The sequence below is a fragment of the Branchiostoma floridae genome, chromosome 12 (assembly GCF_000003815.2).
Source record: "Branchiostoma floridae strain S238N-H82 chromosome 12, Bfl_VNyyK, whole genome shotgun sequence".
Lineage (NCBI taxonomy): Eukaryota > Metazoa > Chordata > Leptocardii > Amphioxiformes > Branchiostomatidae > Branchiostoma > Branchiostoma floridae.
Window position 1 is genome coordinate 387,596 of NC_049990.1, and position 19,827 is coordinate 407,422.

Below are 19,827 nucleotides of genomic sequence, written 5' to 3' on the forward strand. Positions count from 1 at the left end.
GGTACCACATCATATGACATTTATGTATAAAACCCTGTACATGGACCAGTGCAGGCTAGGTGCAGGTAGACACCAGAAATACCTGCACTGCTCCAATTTTACCTGCACTAACCTGTATATACCCAGTACATGGACCAGTGCAGGTTAGGTGCAGGTAGACACCAGAAATACCTGCACAGCTCCAATTTTACCTGCACTAACCTGCATATGCAGGTGGTATTTCCAGCCCTGTTAACGCGCAACGTCAAGATCCCGCTAGCCTAAATCCGGTGATTAGCCGCCGCCACGATCTTACTAACCACGTCATCCTCAACTCAACACTTCCAATAGTGGAGCATGTGGGGAGGGGAAAGTAAAACGAGAGTATATGGGGAATGGCGTTATTAGCAGTGCTTTATTTCTACTAGTCTTAGAACATAAAACCCAATCATCATGGACCTGAAGTGCAAATTCAGATACATCATGACATGTGACAATCCCTGCATGGCAGATATAGGAAAATATATCAAAGAAGGTTTTGACATTAGAAATTCCCCAAATGATTGTAAAAGCCTCCAATGATTGTAAGAAACTTATCCCATACTACAACTCCTGTATTAGTTAGATAAGCCTTAAGTTAAGTTATAGCACTGTAGTTATGTAGATGCCATACTTTGTACCTCTTACAATTGTTGTGCAATAAAGTTATGTTACAAAATGTGGGACAGTTCATTAACCACTGCCTTCATAGAAGAAGTCAAACATGACAATGTCATATTGTATAATAATGTATTAAACACTACTGTTAAGTATCACACTATTTTTTATTCTTATGTCTGACTGACTGATGTCTTTGAGACTATACAGTCATGCAATATTATACTTTTGGCATGATTTTGCAAATAAAACATCATTATAGCCTTGTCTGACTAATGGAGTAGAACATGGCAGGGTTCGAAATACACATACTTAACTTGCAATTTGCACATAATTTTTGAGATTTGCATGTAAAATTATTCTGAACTTGCAATCTTGCATGTTGAAAATACCTGGCCTATTGGAAAAATACTGAGGAATTAGACCCCCTACTCTTAGACAAAAAGACAAATGGACGTGTGTCTTTATCCTTTCTTGTTTTTGCCAGTAACTTTCTCTGGTAACTTTACTAGATATAATCAAAATTCACCGATTCAAGCTGGCGATACTTGTCACCATCGCCGCCTTGTTGTATTTTGCATGTAAATTTTTCAAATTGCACGTAAAATTTTTGCCAACTTGCAATTTTGCATGTAGCAAAAAAAAAAGTATTTCGATCCCTGCATGGGAGAAAGAGATGCGTTATTAGTCGGTTTGTCGTCCTTCAAATGAACCTACTGTGACATCCTCAACGAACTACCCTGGACCGATAACACCGATAAGATTTAGAGAGAGGGTTCCGCGTTATCATCACCTGGTGCGATAACTGAGGACGGTTTATCGTGAAGAATACACACAATCAAATAAACCTACTGTGACACCATCAATGGATAACATTGAAAGGGAAAGGGAAGGAAAGGGGACATCTTATTTTCAACTGATAACACTGACAACATGAGAAGGAAGTGTTATCATCAACTGGTGCGATAACTGAACTTCAAGGTGGTTTATCGGATATGTGAAGAACACATACTTAGCAATCAAATGAATGAATTTCGCAGCCATACCATAGGCTGAATTGCCTGTACTTTCTACATAATTATCAAATAAAAAAGCAGACCTTTTGCTGGGAAACATGAGACCCTGACAGCCCAGAGATGCTTTTTTTTAGCATCACCCAAGTGAGCAAAAAAATTGCCACTAAGTCAGCCCTGCTAATAGCACTCCAACACTTCAGTTCTAACTGATTAATGAATACCATTTCCTACAGCACACCACTCTCTGAAGCTTCCTATCCAAAGCTTTGATGTGGAACATCAACACAAACCCTGCCTGTTACCAACGCCACTTTACAGCATTATAGCCATCACATTATCCATCAGAATTCTCTCTCATATCTTTTGACACTAATCATTTCACACTCTTTTCCCTTCAAAACATCATTTTTTCCTCCAGCAGCTTTGATGTTCTGTAGCCCATGCTCCGGACATCAGTAACAACAGCACTTAGCAGATTAAAGTCTGGTCAGGACAAAGCTTTCGTCTAGTCCGGCTGATCACATAACTGTAAGCTTCACCATTTTTTTTCTAAGTTTTGATGACATTTTATACATCATGCCTGAACATTGTTTCAAAATTGTCTCCAATAGTGATATCACAAACACATCCTCATAGATGCTTTCAGCAGATTAAAGTCTGGTCAGGACAAAGCTTCCGTCTAGTCCAGCTAATCACGCAACTCCAAATTTCACAGTTGTTTTTTTAAGTTTTGATGACGTTTTACATACATCATGCCTGAACATTGTCTCATGTCTTCAACAGTGATATCACAAACACATCCTCATAGATGCTTTCAGCAGACAGGACTTACCAGTAGAAATAAGGTGAACTGAACTGAACTGACTGAACTGATTAAACTCTGGTCATGACATAGCTTCCATCTCCCAGGTTGATTGCACAACTCCAAAATTCACCGTTTTTTCCTAAGTTTTGATGTCATTTTTTACATCATTCCTGAACATTGCATTATGTCTACAACAAAACCGGTTTTTCTTATTGGATCGATCCGGAAAAACCGGATCGGAAAAAATTAGGTGTACCGGATGTTGGACCTATTGGAAAATTAACAGATTATTTGATCAGGCATTCACACGTTTTGGCGCTTGCAGGTGGAAGAAAATAACAAGAGTAAAGTAGAACAGAGTTTATAGTCATCATCATCATAGTCATTTCTACCAAATTTTACAGTCAACCGTACAGGTGCAGTTAGCGTTGTAGGATTTTGAAACAGTTTGAGTCTAATACTTTCACCAAACAGATTTCTTTGTAGTGAAATGGACCATTAGAATGAGTCATACTGAATCAGGTAAATGTTCAGGTCCAGACCTGGACCTGACCCTCTGGACCTGAACCGGACCTGGACCTGAATTTTTTTGTACCGGTACCCAGCCCTATCTCCAACAGTGATATCACAAACACATCCTCACAACTGCACTTAACAGATTAGAAAGATGGAACTCTTGTCTGCTGTCTCAGTACTTCATAATCTCTCAACGTCCAACAATGCTCTAAAGCTTACGTTTCTAGCCACGATACTCAGCAGATTAAACTCTGGGCATGCTTATCGTAAAAGTATCATTTAACTCCAAGCTTTTCACTTTTTCTAAAGCGTTGGTGACGTTCTATACAGCATGGCTGGACACAGTCTCTTAGATGGTTCTCACACATAATTAAAGCACTCCTGCAGTAACTGTTCCTAAAAAAATTAAGGCTGCAGCTATTAGTTCTGTTGCAGTACCAAGGTCACATACCAGGGGGACCAAAATCTACCTGTCCTTCGTCTTCCCAAAACCTACTCAGATACCAAATATCATCATAGCCAATCCAGAGGTTCTTAAGTTATACTGACTACAAATATCCAGGAACACAGACACAGATACACACACACAAACACACATATTCATAATATCTCCATTTTTGATGGAGATAACACCCCATAGATTCTACCAAGCAAAAATGCTGCAGCCAGCCACACAAGGCTATAAGTTATAACCTCAGAATTCTTTTCCAACAAAACTGTATCCTTCACATCTTCACCTTACAGATTATAATCATGATGATGAAAGTCCAGAACCAGCACAAATCCTGTCCAACCATCATCCTGTCCACAGGTGTGCAGATGATTGGTGCTCTTTCATCCTCCTCTATTTGGTTTCTTCATCTTTTATATGTGTTTTGAAGAGTTTCATTATATCATATCGTAATTCATATCCGAAAATAATCTCATCAGGTTGATGAAAGTCCAGAACCAACACAAATCCTGCCCAACCATCATCGTGTCCACAGGTGTGCAGCTTATCATCCTCCTGTCTTTATTCTCCTCTATTCCGTTCATTCATCTTTTACATGTGCTTTGAATGAGTTCCATGTCCAAAAGTAATTTCATCAGGTTGGTAGAACATCGGCTATTGGAGTTTTCTATTTCACAGCCAGTCATGTCTCACCAGTGCTTTAACGTTTCACAGCATCTCTCCAGTCAGAAGCTCTGAGGAAGATGTCTGACTGGCATCAAAACCTTAGCCTGTGTGAGACCATTACTAGTTGTGTAAAGAAAACTCCAATATCCCGATTATTTCATTATAACTATCATACAGTACAGCAGAAAAATTGGTCTATCATAATGATTAGCACCATATTTCTGTGTTTGTCACACTGCTACTAATCCTTCTGTTGATTATTGTAATTAGTACAGCAATTTTACAGAGCGGATGTTCTGTGTAACGTTGACAGAAGATTATATACAGCATGCAGCAGACAGACTGTAATTAGCAGAATAATTATCATCTAATCATCGTTAACATTTTCCACCCCAACAGGAACACTCATCTTTTAACACATAGAAATTCATTTTTTAGGTCAGACTCAAGGCAATATGGAGGAAGTTGATGCATTGTCTGTCATTTTCTACACTTTGCAGAAAATGGTTAATTTTATCCCTACACAAACATATTTTATACAGATAAACTTGCAGGGTTAAAAATTTTGTTTGTTGGGATGGATGGATGGATGGATGATTGACTAAAACAAACCACAAACAAAAATATAAACAATAACGTGTAATTTCTGCCATCTCTACAATCCCAACGCATTACCAGTATTTCCCCACAGAAGCACGTGTCCTAAGCGTTTATAATCAGGTCAACGGTTACCGTCGGTTACCACAAAAACTGCTCCGTTAGCGGCGACCATTGATCCGTTACTTCATCTAATTACCATGGCGACGCCGCCTGTAATCTGACACTCTGTTCCGCCAGCTGTCCGCGGGTATCATGTTACAGATCATCACACCAGGCGAGCATGGCCGACACTACAGCAGACACATGGGTTTGTCGATGATTACTGTAAATGAAGACATGTTCGCGGTGGTTTTATGTTCGCGATTTTGTCGAGGCCGTCTTACCACAAACTTCAAACCACCGCGAACATTTTTGCATTACAGTATGTGACTGTGTATATAGTATGTGACAGTGTATTCCTGCGAACGTAAATGCATTTATATTACCTTTTGTAGGCACCAAGAAGGGCTATAAACACTGGGTACAAAAATGTGCACAAAAACATGCACCTGATCTTCAATCGTGGTTTAACTTACACCAGTGTGACGTTACCTAGACATTTGCGTATGGATTATGTCCTGTGCACTAGTATACTGCATAGTGTTGATATTTAGGTGTCATGAAAAATGACAAAACCTTTTTTTCCTTGAGTACCCGATCAACTGTATAAAAAATCTTTATTGCTGGTTCTTTATTCCAATCAAAATATTTCTCTATGCAATTTTGCAGTTTTGAAACTTAGTTCCGTCATACTGTATAAAGTATACTGTTCAATCACAGGTATTTGATAGTTAGGCAGCCCTGGCAGTACGTGAATGTCAGTTATGCAGGAAAACAAATAAATGAAACCAAAGGAAAGCTGCAATCATGGGCCCCTTCCCTACAGCACTCAGTACATGTATTCACATTTCTAATTTCTAACCATTCTCAAAGTCAAAACAGTCTTTGTCATTGAGGATAGGGGTAAAAAATTGTATCTTTCTTTTCCCACACAATTTTTATTCCCCCACTGCAGTTTTTCCCCCCCCCCTTAATTTATGCCCCCCCCATCCTCTGGAGGCCCATAAAACATCTGCAAAATTTGACAGTGAAATGAACCCCCCCCCCCCCAGGAAAAACCCTGGGTCAGCCACACAGACACTGTCAATAAGATAACTCACATGTTCCACACTTCTGTATGTGGATCATATAGATAACAAAAATAAATAAAGGGCAATATTATTTTTCAAAATTATACAACAATAAATGATGGGAATTAGGACTCATTTATCTATTTGTTTTATTTTTTTATTGATCTTATATGTTATAGGGTGGTCCCTTCAGTCAGCAGACTGATTTCCAAGGGAGCCCTGTTTTGTCCTTCGTAACCAGATTTTACTTCAGAGGGACAAAATTAGATATAGAATAATATTTTTACCATGATAAAAATTGACCAATAGAGACTGTATAAATTACCATAACCCACAATATACCTCTAAATGCTCAATTACATTTTCAGAATTGATATATATATATATATAATAAATGATATTAAAATTTATATGATGATATGGTCAATTTACATGTAATGACATCAGCACTGAGGATTTCTTCCTGACATGAATAATGCTGATATGTGTGCGCATATCTCCCAAAATGGCTTGTTTTTAACGTAAACAGCCTTGTATCATCATGGCGTCCACAGTCTCTATTAGAATTGTAGTCCCTGTAAATACTCTATATCTGGTGTTTCTAAATATTAGGAATATCATATCACCTAGTATTATTTCATTTGTTTTATAGTTCATACACATGTATCAGGAAAAACCATGATGTCATCATTACAATTTGTATGCATATCCCCCAAAATAGCCTGTTTTTAACTTGAACAGTCCTTTTTGTCAATAATCTCTATTTGAATTGTAGTCCCTATAAATACTGTAATAATATTAATATTATTATGAATATTATTACCTACCAATTAGTATAATTTCCCTTGTTTCATGGTTCAAACATGTATCAGGAAAACTCATGATGTAATCATTACATGACATTGTTAATATCCACCCTTCCAGAACGACCTTGCTAGAACATCAGGCAATCCTCCCAATCCATCAGGGGACCCTCTAGGGACCAATGACTCACTTATTATGCGCCCATATCAAACAGAAATCAACACCACAGAAATTCTGATTATACCCCGGGATATCAAGTGATGCGAGATCGGGCTGTTTGTATATTTTTAAAATCCTCAATTTATCTTTAGCGTTATAATCATGTTGAAGATTGTGTGACAGTGAACTTGAACAATAGAACACAACCCAACACTACAAAAGCAAAATCCATTTTCCACATTTGAAGGACACTACAAAAATTCATGTTGAACTTTAACACCTACATTTTGTACACAGCCTGGCAGCAGAAGAAAGTTGCAATAATGTTTTTCATTTGAAAATACTGTTAATTCGTCCAATTCATCAGTACATGTTATTATTACACACATGTAGATACACACTGTATCTCTGTTTCATACAATATATTAGAGTGTTACATTTTATATGAAACTTTATTGACTAAGCCTGTGTTGTCGTTTTGTGTGGTTTAGTATGGTTCTGATTTAACGAAGACAATGTGAAAACACACACACACATGCGAACACATTTACACTAGCAGTAATGCTGCTAAACCTCCATACACACAAACAGGTGATTTTAATATAATAACAAACCCTCGACCCTTTCAGCAGTCACCACTGACAGAATGAAAACCTCAGAATAATTCCCCAACTGCCCCCTCCCCAGCCCTAACCCCCTTTCCCAGTCTGTCCTGACCCCCCTAGCCAGCCCCCTCCTTTCATGCCGACAGACAGAACATCATCTATCAGTCATATACCCCCCCCCCCCCTACTCCATCAGTATCTGCCTGTACCCAGGCACACTGCTGTGTAATTAGACAGCGCTGCCAGAGATGAATGGAAAAGTAAACAGCATTACTAAACATCACCTGCACAATCAGGAAATGAGACAGAAAAAAAAAATAGTACCCGTTTCGTCTCAAAAACCTGAACTTCATGACACGAAACTTTAAAATACATCTTCATGAGCTTAAAATGACGGTAAGTTATAACAAAGACACACACATACAATTTTAGGACTAAAGTAAGTTTGAATGTTCCAAAGCTCAGAAACTGTACCAGAAAAGCAAATCAAATGTCCATCAGTTTCTGCATATGTGCAGTGTTAGCAAACTCTGTTGCACAATAGTCCATGAGATCATCCTCAGCTGCAGAGTCCCTCCTGTGTAATCATCCTCCCAGCTGTCAGATTAGCTGTTCTCCTCCCCCCCCCCCCAGCTGGGAGCCGCACGAAATGCTCCCGACAACAATTAAGCAGCAAAACTCTCCTGACAACAAGCAGCAAAACTCTCCTGACAACAAGCAGCAAATCTGCCTCCTTTAAACCTCACACATCAACACCTGAGTCTCAGCTGAAGTCAACCCAACAGGTACAAGTAAAGACAACTCTCTGCCTTACACATAAATACTTATTGAAGATGTCAACCATGTAATATACTTGGAAACAAGAGTTGATTTTGTAGACTTTTAGTATTTTAAATGTTTTACTTTTTAATGATATCTTAGTGTTCTGTGCAATTGCTCTTCAGGCATAAGCTTGTAAATAAAGAAATAACTCTCTGCCTTACACATTAATACATTTAAAATGTCACCCATGTAATGTACTTAAAAACAAGAATTTGTTGACTTAGTGTTTTAGATGTTTTTACCTTTTTACGAGATCTTAATTTTTGTTCAATTTATTTGGCCCTCAGGCATAATTTGCAAATAAAGAGAGAATATCTATGTATATAAACATATATCATTATACATTTTGTAATACTGTAAGCATGATATTAGCTACAAAACAGACAAGCCCAACCCAACAAGACAGTTAGTATATAATTGAAAAAACAAATTTCTGTGTGAAATAGAGTAGATACTTGTGGGAAGAAAAAAACTTTTTTCCTAGTTTCTGCACTGTGTGATTTCTAATACAGATAGTTAGTAGTTTTCTTCTTACCAAATAAACTTTTCTTCTAAAAAAAAAAACTCTTTTCCATGTGGTTATTTTGATCCCTGCACTTGCCCTTGTACCCAGACTGTTTGACAGATCATTGATCATCAACTGATGGTACTGCTGATAACTCATCCACCAGGAATTAGTGATACACTTATCATGACTATCATCACTATAACTAACACCTGAGCCAGGCCTTCTGTCTGTAAAACATGTCACAACTACTAGGAGCTACATTGTAGTTTATTGTTTGGTTTTGTGCTATATATGTGGAGAAACCCTACTTTTAAAGTTATCTGTAAAATATATTGTTGATGAGCTAGTTTATTGTTTGTTTTTTGTACTATAAATGTGGAAGAACCCTATTTTTAAAGTTATCTGTAAAATATATTGTTGATGAGCTAGTTTATTGTTTGGTTTTTGTGCTATAAATGTGGAGAAACCCTATTTTAAAAGTTATCTGTAAAATATATTGTTGATGAGCTAGTTTATTGTTTGGTTTTTGTGCTATATATGTGGAGAAACCCTATTTTTAAAGTTATCTGTAAAATATATTGTTGATGAGCTAGCTTATTGTTTGGTTTTTGTGCTATATATGTGGAAAAACCCTATTTTTAAAGTTATCTGTAAAATATATTGTTGATGAGCTAGCTTATTGTTTGGTTTTTGTGCTATAAATGTGGAGAAACCCTATTTTAAAAGTTATCTGTAAAATATATTGTTGATGAGCTAGCTTATTGTTTGGTTTTTGTGCTATATATGAGGAGAAACCCTATTTTTAAAGTTATCTGTAAAATATATTGTTGATGAGCTAGCTTATTGTTTGGTTTTTGTGCTATATATGTGGAGAAACCCTATTTTTAAAGTTATCTGTAAAATATATTGTTGATGAGCTAGTTTATTGTTTGGTTTTTGTGCTATATATGAGGAGAAACCCTATTTTTAAAGTTATCTGTAAAATATATTGTTGATGAGCTAGTTTATTGTTTGGTTTTTGTGCTATATATGAGGAGAAACCCTATTTTTAAAGTTATCTGTAAAATATATTGTTGATGAGCTAGCTTATTGTTTGGTTTTTGTGCTATATATGTGGAGAAACCCTATTTTTAAAGTTATCTGTAAAATATATTGTTGATGAGCTAGTTTATTGTTTGGTTTTTGTGCTATATATGAGGAGAAACCCTATTTTTAAAGTTATCTGTAAAATATATTGTTGATGAGCTAGTTTATTGTTTGGTTTTTGTGCTATATATGAGGAGAAACCCTATTTTTAAAGTTATCTGTAAAATATATTGTTGATGAGCTAGTTTATTGTTTGGTTTTTGTGCTATATATGAGGAGAAACCCTATTTTTAAAGTTATCTGTAAAATATATTGTTGATGAGCTAGTTTATTGTTTGGTTTTTGTGCTATATATGAGGAGAAACCCTATTTTTAAAGTTATCTGTAAAATATATTGTTGATGAGCTAGTTTATTGTTTGGTTTTTGTGCTATATATGAGGAGAAACCCTATTTTTAAAGTTATCTGTAAAATATATTGTTGATGAGCCAGTTAATTGTTTGTTTTTTGTGCTATAGATGTGGAAGAACCCTATTTTTAAAGTTATCTGTAAAATGTATTGTTGATGACCTGTATACATATTCATTTACTATTTCAATCTTGCTCAATGTAGACCACTGGAAGAATAGCTGGCAACATAATGTTGTAATAGCTAAAAGTGGATCTGAATAAAGTCAAAGTCAATTAGTTTTGAACATTTTTGGTTGATTGTGTGTTTAGTTTAATTTAGTTTCCAACAGTAAATCCCAGTTATTCTACTTATAATTACCTCTTCACTGTAGATGAGCAATAAACTTATGAATAATTGTTGTCCTGTACAATTGTGTCATGAATGTACAACACAGCTCTCACACTGCTCTAAACATCAGGTGGTGATCATTGTGCACCTATCGTTCTCATCATCGTTATCAATATTAACTCTTGGCAGGACTTAGATAAAAACTTATCAACACTATAGCTGACCCCTCTACTTTCCCTTTATCATAGTTTATGCTGAGTTACCCAGTACCACTGGTACAAGTCCATTATAGACACACACACACACTCATAATATTGGGGAGTGAATACCATTCATTCCTTCGTTTTGACATCTTTGCAATTAGCTCTTGGCAGCAATTAGCAAAAAAAACTTGATTTCAACTAAATCATTGTTGTTGCTGACACCTCTACTATCTACCATCCCACTGGCACAAGTCCATACAGGCACATATACAATATTGGGGAGTGAATACTGTTCATTCCTTCATTTTGTCATCTTGGGAGAAATTAGCAACAAAAACAAACTTGGAATTATCATTGTTGCCCACACCTACATTTATATTTGTGTACAGATGTACCTTTCCTGTGTTATCCCAATACTGGTCCATACAGGCACTCCAGCTCATAACAGGGAAAGAATATTCTACCTGTCCTGATTATCTTTTCAATTAATCATGATGGAAATTAGCAACAAAGTGAACTAGTCATAATTTGATTGTACATGTAAAAGTAGGGGATACTTCCTGTATCCTGTATCCCCCACCACTGCTGCAAACACACAACAGCTCAGAACACTAGGATATCCCACCCTCCATGTTTATATCATCTTTACAATTAAACATGGCAGGAATTAGTACCAAACTTGGAATGATTTGATTGTAAGTACAGTAGAGGACACGTTTGTGCCCTCCCTGTGTCCTGTATTCCCCATCAGTGTTCCTGACCAGATCATAACAAGGACACTCATCAATGCTTTCAATGTTTTCCTCATTTTTGCAATTAGCCATGGTACAATGTAGGAATTTGTACCAAACTTGACAGAATTAGACAATAACTACTATAGGAGGCACGTACATGTGTGTACCTTCCCTATCAGTGCTACAAACCAGTTCATAACAACAGGAGAATATCGCACACTCCATGTTTTCTTTATTTTTGCAATTAGACATGGTAGGAATTAAGAACAAACTAGTGATAATTTGATTGTACACATAAATACTGCAGAAGACACCACCTATGTGCCTATTCCTGTATCCTGTGTCCCAGCTCACTGCTTAACACACAACTGCTCATAACATCAGGCAGAGAATATCGTACACTCCATGTTTTCTTTATCTTTGCAATTAGACATGGCAGGAATCAGCACCAAACTGTTTGTAAACTGATTGTAAGTAAAGTAATGGGCACGTATGTACATGTATGTCTCTGTGTCCCGTATTCCCCTTTAGAGCAACAGAGCCGTTCATAACATCAGGTGAATATTGTACAGTCCATGTTTATATCATCTTTGCAATTAGATATGGACAGAATTAGCACCAAACTTGACATAATTTGATTGTAAGTAAAGTAATGGGCACGTTTGTATGTCTCTGTGTCCCGTATTCCCCTTTAGAGCTACAGAGCCGTTCATAACATCAGGAAAATATTGTACATTCCATGTTTATATCATCTATGCAATTAGATATGGACAGAATTAGCACCAAACTTGACATAATTTGATGGTAAGTAAAGTAAGGGACACGTTTGTGCTCCGTATTTCCCAGTCAGAGCTCCAGATGAGCTCATAACATCCTCCCTGATGAATGTAGGAATAAAACCAACCCACAGACTCCTTCTGAAGGGGCTGGAGACGGGTGGTACCCAGTCTGGATTCCTCCACATCCCCAGCATCCCTGTCCTGCATACTAACCATCTCCCCATCCATCCATCCATCCATCTACTAAACCCTCACACACACACATAAAAACACTCCCTCCCCTTCATCCCAGCTACAATCCCCCAGCATCACCACATCAGGAGGAGGAGATGCTGGTACTGATGCAGACTGGAGGAGAGGGGCAGGTACAGAAGAGGAAGCTAAAGGAAAACCAAGATGGCTGCCAATGTGGGGCCTCTCCTGCCGGGCTGGGCTGGGTTGGAGGGATGTCAACAGAACCACATGAACCCCCCATCCCTGTAGACTCATCAGGTACAGGGTTTCACACAGGGGAGGGGGGATGGGGGGGAGGGGAGTCGTTTCCTCCTCCTCAGGGGAGGGGGAGTCATCGCTCGGCAACAACATCCCATGAATATGCCATCAGGAGAGAGAACAGAAAACCTGCATCCATCACATATCAACCCCCCGTACGTATGGAGGGTATATATATATATATATATATATATATATATATACATCTACATGTACGTCTGTACGTACCTTCTTCTTCATAAGGCAGTGACATTCCATGCGACACACACAATCCATAGGCTGCGAGGTCTGGGTCCATTCACCCCACGTACCAGAGAGGGCTCTGCCCGGCACAGGCTCCCATCAGACGTTCTCCCGGCTGCTGGAACACGATACACGCATATCCTATATCATGGTGTCCGAGGGTGTCGTCTTACCCTGACGTTCGTTCGTTACCACCACGCTTTGGCCCGACCGCGAGAGAGGAAACACTCGGCTGATAAATAACCGTCTCACGTTCGTGGACAGGCTGGCATTTTCCTACGCCGAATAAATACGGACGTCAATGCTTTGCAGGTGCCCATGCATCCCAAACGCCCGTCGTCGGGCAGCCAACGCCCGGTAACCAATCCCCTCGGTGAGCCTGCCTGACTCAGAGGAGCCCGGATATTTCCATACCAATGCTAATGCAGGGAGGGAAGCTGGGTATTCGGGGAGGGTGCCGGAGTAGTTTATTCGGGGGACGGCACACAACTGTTATCATGAGGCAGAAAGAGCGGCAGGTATATTTCCATACCAATGAGCCTGGCAGAGTGGTTTATTCGAGGGACGGCACACAGCGATTATTATGAGGCAGAAAGAGAAGTAGGGATATTTCCATACCAATGCTAATGCAGGCAGGGAAGCTGGTTATTTGGGGAGGGAGCTTGAGTAGTTTATTCGGGGGATCGCACACTGTGGTTTATTCGAGGGATGGCACACAGCGATTATTATGAGGCAGAAAGAGCGGGGATATTTCCATACCAATGCTAATGTGGGGAGGGAGCCCGAGTAAATTAATCGAGGGATCGCCCACTGTTGTTTATTCGGGGAGGGTTCCTGAGTGGTTCATACACAGCGGTTATTATGAGGAAGAATCAACATAATTTCCTTTACAGTGTGGCGGGAAGCTCTTCCATCAGAGCTGTGCATTACCGCTCGGCTGACAGCAGGAATACTGATGTGTGAGAGGCTGATAATGGCCCTGCTACTCCCTCGAGTGTGTGTATGTATAAGCTACCCTCCCGTGTGTGTGCTGTCTTCTCATGTGTGTGTGTAAGATGTCCTCCTGTGTGTGTGAGGTATCCTCCTGGCATCACCCTCCAGCTGACAGCAGGAATACTGATGTGTTAGCGGCTGATAATGGCCCTGCTACTCCCTCGAGTGTGTCTGTGTGAGCACTAGCCTCCCGGGAGCCTGTAGACTGAAGTGTGGAAATGCACCCTACATTAAGCAGCCCCTCCCCAGGGAGGGTGGGTCCCAAGCGACCCACGTAAGTCCCGCGCGACCCACGCACGTCCCGCCCAACCCGACAATCACTCCGTGCGAGCCCCGCATCACGAGACAAACAGACACGGAATATTGAAATTCCCCCAATTCCCATGTAGATGTGGGATGACGTCACCATGGCGACCACGTGGGCCGACTCACGGCTCCTGGTGCCACCCAAAACTGCCTCATCGCCTCTCAATTCATCACCATCTATCTATGAATAGATCTATCTAATCTAGCGGTCCCTGCAATTAACTTGTGACTGATTCCCAAATGTGTCCAGATAAAACATAATATCAATAATCACCCTGCCACACACTAAATACAATATAATATATGCAGTATAGTACAAAATGAATGGAGGTATACACAACGATCATGCACATACAGCACAACTTAGTACTTCCACCCAAACCTTGCTCATCGCTTCTCCATTCATCACCATCTATCTATGAATCTTTCCAGCGGTCCCTGCAATTAACTTGTGCCTGATTCCCAAATGTGTACAGATAAAACATAATATTAATAATCACCCTCCCACACACTAAAAACAATATAATATATGCAGTACGGTACAAAATGAATGGAAGGTATACACACATCATGCACAAACAGCACAACTTAGTACTTCCACCCAAACCTTGCTCATTGCTTCTCAATTTATCACAATCTGTTTAGGAATCTTTCCAGCGGTCCCTGCAATTAACTTGTGACCGATTTCCATGGGATCCCAAATGTGTACAGATAAAACATAATATCAATAATCACCCTTCCACATACTAAAAACAAATATTATAATATATGCAGTATAGTAATCACAATCTATTTATGAATCATTCCTGTGGTCTCTTCAATGCATTAACTTGGTGACTGATTTTCAAGGGATTGCAGATGTATATATGATCACCCTCCCACAGACTATAAACAACATCAACAATATACACAATGTAATAGATGCAGTACAGTACAAACTGAATGGAAGGTAATCTCCAAGCAGATCCTACGGTGCCATAAGATAGTATCAAAGCTGGCCAGGACTATAGCCGGCTAAGGGAGTCAAACGGGCACCTATGGGGAGTTTGATACTATACATAACGCACCGTGGATCTGGTTCGAGATTAAATGGAAGGTACACACAATGATCGTGCACATACAGCACAGCTTAGTACAGAAGCAGAAAACAACTACACATGATTCTACCGTAATTTATTAACGTTGTTGGGGACAGAACCCTCTTCAAAGGACTGCATTAGGACCCTCTAAAGGCAACATCAAGTCAATGTGGTGGATTTTTAAAAAGGATGAAGATCAATTCTGCAGAACTGGAAGATACACCTGATCTGTACCAGTGAAACACAAGCGGGACGAGTAGAACAGAAAGAAACAATATATACAAATATCCTGACCGACCCGGGAATCGAACCTGGATCACGACTAGCAGCCTAACTGATCGAGCCAAAAGCCTGACAGGCGTTTGGCATGGTCAGTTGCTTAGCACTACTTGAACCCCCCACTGTTACACCAGGAACCAGGGCTGTTCCTCCTGATTCCATCCGTTTTGTCCCACTCATTGTTCATTAATTTTCGTTATTAAAGCTCACAGAACGACATTTTCATCAATTTCTTGTCAAGCAGAGCAGAATTTTTTTGATGGACGGGGTGACATTTTATTTGCAGGGCAGAGATACATGTCATGGAGAAAGTCCTGCGAGTGAATATAAGCTAGACTTTATTCTAGTCTATTGAAAATTGCAACAAGGTAATACTGATGGCATCCAAGGTAGTACAATGTTGTCTTTATCTTTCTCCTCTGATTCAGAACTTATTTCCCATGTTTTACGAGAGTCACTGATTAAAGAATTCATTTGATGCACTTCTTTGACTACAACAAGATTTTTTTCCTGCAATTTCAACATTTCATCCACCGACTGGAGGCTTGTAATGTCTAACCAAGGATGTATTTTGCACGGCTGTACAGTGATAGTATCTCCTGTTTGATGAAGACATCAGAACATGCCTGTCTGCTATCCTAACCATGATTTCAATTTGTTCCTGCAATCTCAATATATTGTGCAGAGTGGTGGTTCAGTGGTGGTTCCCAAAAAAAGAGTGTATTTTGCACGGCTGTACAGTGATAGCATCTTTTGTTTGATGAAGACAACAGAACATGCCTGCTTCCCTCCCCTGTCAGTGTTCCCTGCAGGGCCTGATTTGGAACCTTTGTCAATTTTTCTCTGCAATCTCAATATTTGTCCACAGAGTGGGGGCTAGTGGTGGCTAAGCATTAGGACATCGTTTTGCATGGCTGTACAGTGATAGCATCTTTTGTTAGATAAGGACATCAGAACCTGCCTGCTTCCCTCCCTGTCAGTGTTCCCTGCCAGCGTTCATCTGGGTCTGCACAATCATGTTCTACTCTCCAAGCAGTGATGTCTAAAACAGAGGTGTATATTTTTGCACGGCTGTACAGTGATAGCATCTTCTGTTTGATGAAGACAACAGAAACTGCCTGTCTGCTATCCTAACCATTATTTCATTTTTTTCCCTTACAATCTCAATATTTGGTGCAGTGTGATGTCTAAAACAGAGGTGTATTTTTGCGGGCTGTACGGTGATAGAAACTCCTGTTTGATGAAAACATCAGAACCTGCCTGCCTGCTTCCCTCCCTGTCAGTGTTCCCTGCCAGCAGTCAGCTGGGGCTGTTCTGCTTAATGAAAATTACTCCCACCGAGGCTCCGGGACTTAATCAGATCCGCTGGTCATTTGTCATCAGGTGCAGGAGTTCACCTTTGTTCTACTGAGTACTGGATCTGTATCTGTATCCATATCCGTATCCGTATCCGTATCTGTATCTATAAAGCCAATATAACCGCCCTTCGGCGTAACACACCAGCTTCTGTATCTGTATCTATATAGCTGGTATAACCGCCCTTCGGCGTAACGACACCAGCTTCGCAGGCACGCGGTGCGGCAGCAGCTGGTTATGTTACACCAAACGACCTGTCACACCTAACTTTTGCACATCTATCTGCAAGCAGTATTCAAAAATATCCAGAGAAGACGCCTCTACTGTGCTTGGTCAGTTGGTGATAACAAATTCCACTCTACTCTACTGCTGCTGGTTTTTGTATGCTACTGGCAGGGGTTGCAGTCCTTAGGACAGGATGTTCTGCCATGGTCCACCGTTCATTTGTCAATCAGGTACTGGTGTTCACCTTTGTTCCGTTCTCCAAGCAGAGGTTCCTTTTTTTGACGTTTTCTTAGGCATTTTTATCAGGCTTTCTATTTTGCACTGTTTTCTTGACGTCTTGAAGTCAAAATTCGATTAAAATCCTCAAGTAGAAAGGACCTGGTATGCAGAAACAAGTTTTTAAAAAAAAAGCAGGAGTCAGCAGAAACATTCCATCAGTGGACAGTTCTTCTTGTAGCGTGCGTAGTCCAGTGGTTAGCGCCCAAGCCTAAACCAAGAAGCCACGAGTTTTAAATCCTGCAGTGTCGGTCATCCAACATGCACGCTACTGGAAAGGGTCGCAGTCCTTAGGCCTTAGTCCACTGTTTATTGTGCTTGTTCAAAAGAGCAAGGGGAATTTCCCGGCACAATGAACCTGTAGATACTACATACATAGTATCTGTCCTCTCTGTCACGACTGTTTTTGTATGCTACTGTAAGGGGATGCAGTCATTAAGACAGGACATTTAACAGTGGTCTACTGTTCATTGGTCATACCAGTGCAATGGCCAAATGGGTAGAGTGTTCGCCTTGTATTCGGTAGGTCGTGAGTTCCCCGGACGAGTCATACCAAAGACTTTAAAAATGGTACATGCTGCTTTCTCTGCTTAGCACTCAGCATTCGGGAAAGAGTATGGAAGTTGAACACACACCACTGCCAGCGGACTAGCCCCCTGCTGTAGTGATTGCACAAAGTTGTGTGGCCCAGGGCTATTGAAACGGAGATGGGCGCCGCCCTATGCGCCATCAGTAGCGGAAAGGACTTTGACTTTTTTTACTGTTCATTGTGCTTGTCAAATAGAGTTCAAGGGAATTTTCCCGATACAACAAACCAGCAAATACTGTACTTAGCGTCTGTCCTCTCTGTCACGACCAGTGGAAGGTTGGCTCTTCAGTGAGCTAAAACTGGTTCCCGATCATTTTCACTTCCTTCTCACTTTCTCCTTCTCTAATGGATCTTGAGGAAGTAAAAACCACGTCTGAAGTGCTTTTGTGGCCTGAAGACACTTAAGACATTTCCCTCAAGACTTTAAGGACTTCCCAGGGAGTCTTAAGAACCCTTCTTCCGACCGAGGTACAGGAAATTGTTGCCATTAGCGATGATGTTCGGGAACTGTGATGTTCGGGCGATCACACACTTTCAGGAGATGGATACACAGAATTACAACCACATCACTATTACTAGTATTAGAGCAATGGTGCAATGGCCGAGTGGGTAGAGTGTTCACCTTGCATTCGGTAGATTGTGAGTTCGATCCCCGGCCGAGTCATACCAAAGATTTTTAAAATGGTACATGCTGCTTTCTTTGCTTAGCACTTGCGTATTCGGGAAAGGGTAGAGAAGTAAAACTTCCAGTGGACTAGCCCCACCCTGTAGAGACTGCACAAAGATGTATGGCCCAGAGCTATAGAGATGGAGATGGGTGCCACCCTATGCGTCATCAGGCATGGAAGGACTGACTTTATTTTACTATTAGTGGCACCGAATGGCCAAGTGGCTATGCTAGCAAACACAAGATCAACACATTATAGGTTCTATTCCTGGCGATCCTTGCCAGACGTTATGTCCTCAGGAAAGGCACTGAACACAACTTTCCTCACAACACCAAGGTGTCAAATGTTCCCCACATTGTAAGCATTGATGATCTTAACATAAGTAAGTTATGATTTTCTGTCTTCTGTTACCAGATATGGTGTAAATTCCTTTTCTTTCATTCATTCAAAAGACAAATTTATCATTTTCATCAGGAAAAATGCCAAAATTTCTTGTGAAAAAGAAACAGGCAGAAGGAAGAGCCCAATGCAATAAATTGTTGTCATGATTAAAATTACCCCATCCTTATACTTTATTCACCATGTAGATAATCTACTACATTTGCATATCATCCCTGGGGCCAGCCGAAAAGATAAGCCATTCCAATTTCAGTACTGAAATGGCCTTTTATAACATCCATGCAAATTTATGCTAATTAATGCACACTGCACTAGTATTATTGAAAATAGACCCATCAGAAACAAACACAGCCCAAACTGGAGGATGATTCCATCTACACACATCTTCAGCAATACAAATCTGTGTCCTCAGACAAAGAGGAGAGATTCTCCACTTCTCTGGCATTTATATTAGATTAAGCAGGAGGACAAGACAATAAAAGAGTGCTGGGAGGAACCTGACTATATCCACTCCCTAATGTGTTTACCAAGTTAATAGTTACTCCTCTTTGTTTTTGTGTTCGTTTTCCAATTCAGTAACCAAAAACATTTCAGTGGCTTTCATGAGCCTTGGATTCTCAGGCAT

At 40.0% G+C, this 19,827-nt stretch overlaps 1 protein-coding gene across 15 annotated transcripts in view; it reads right to left on the bottom strand.

Moving 5' to 3' along the window:
- LOC118427794 (disks large homolog 2-like) overlaps nucleotides 1–19,827 on the bottom strand; it is a 104,620-nt gene that overhangs the window by 55,888 nt on the left and 28,905 nt on the right. Inside the window, exon 1 of one of the 15 annotated variants that reach the window (XM_035837745.1) lies at nucleotides 13,018–13,291. The exons of the other annotated variants lie outside the window; for them this stretch is intronic. Coding sequence (XP_035693638.1) covers nucleotides 13,018–13,065 — 48 coding nt within the window. The 5' untranslated portion in view covers nucleotides 13,066–13,291. Of the gene's footprint in view, nucleotides 1–13,017; nucleotides 13,292–19,827 lie in introns of those variants that run through there. 15 annotated transcript variants of the gene reach the window in all.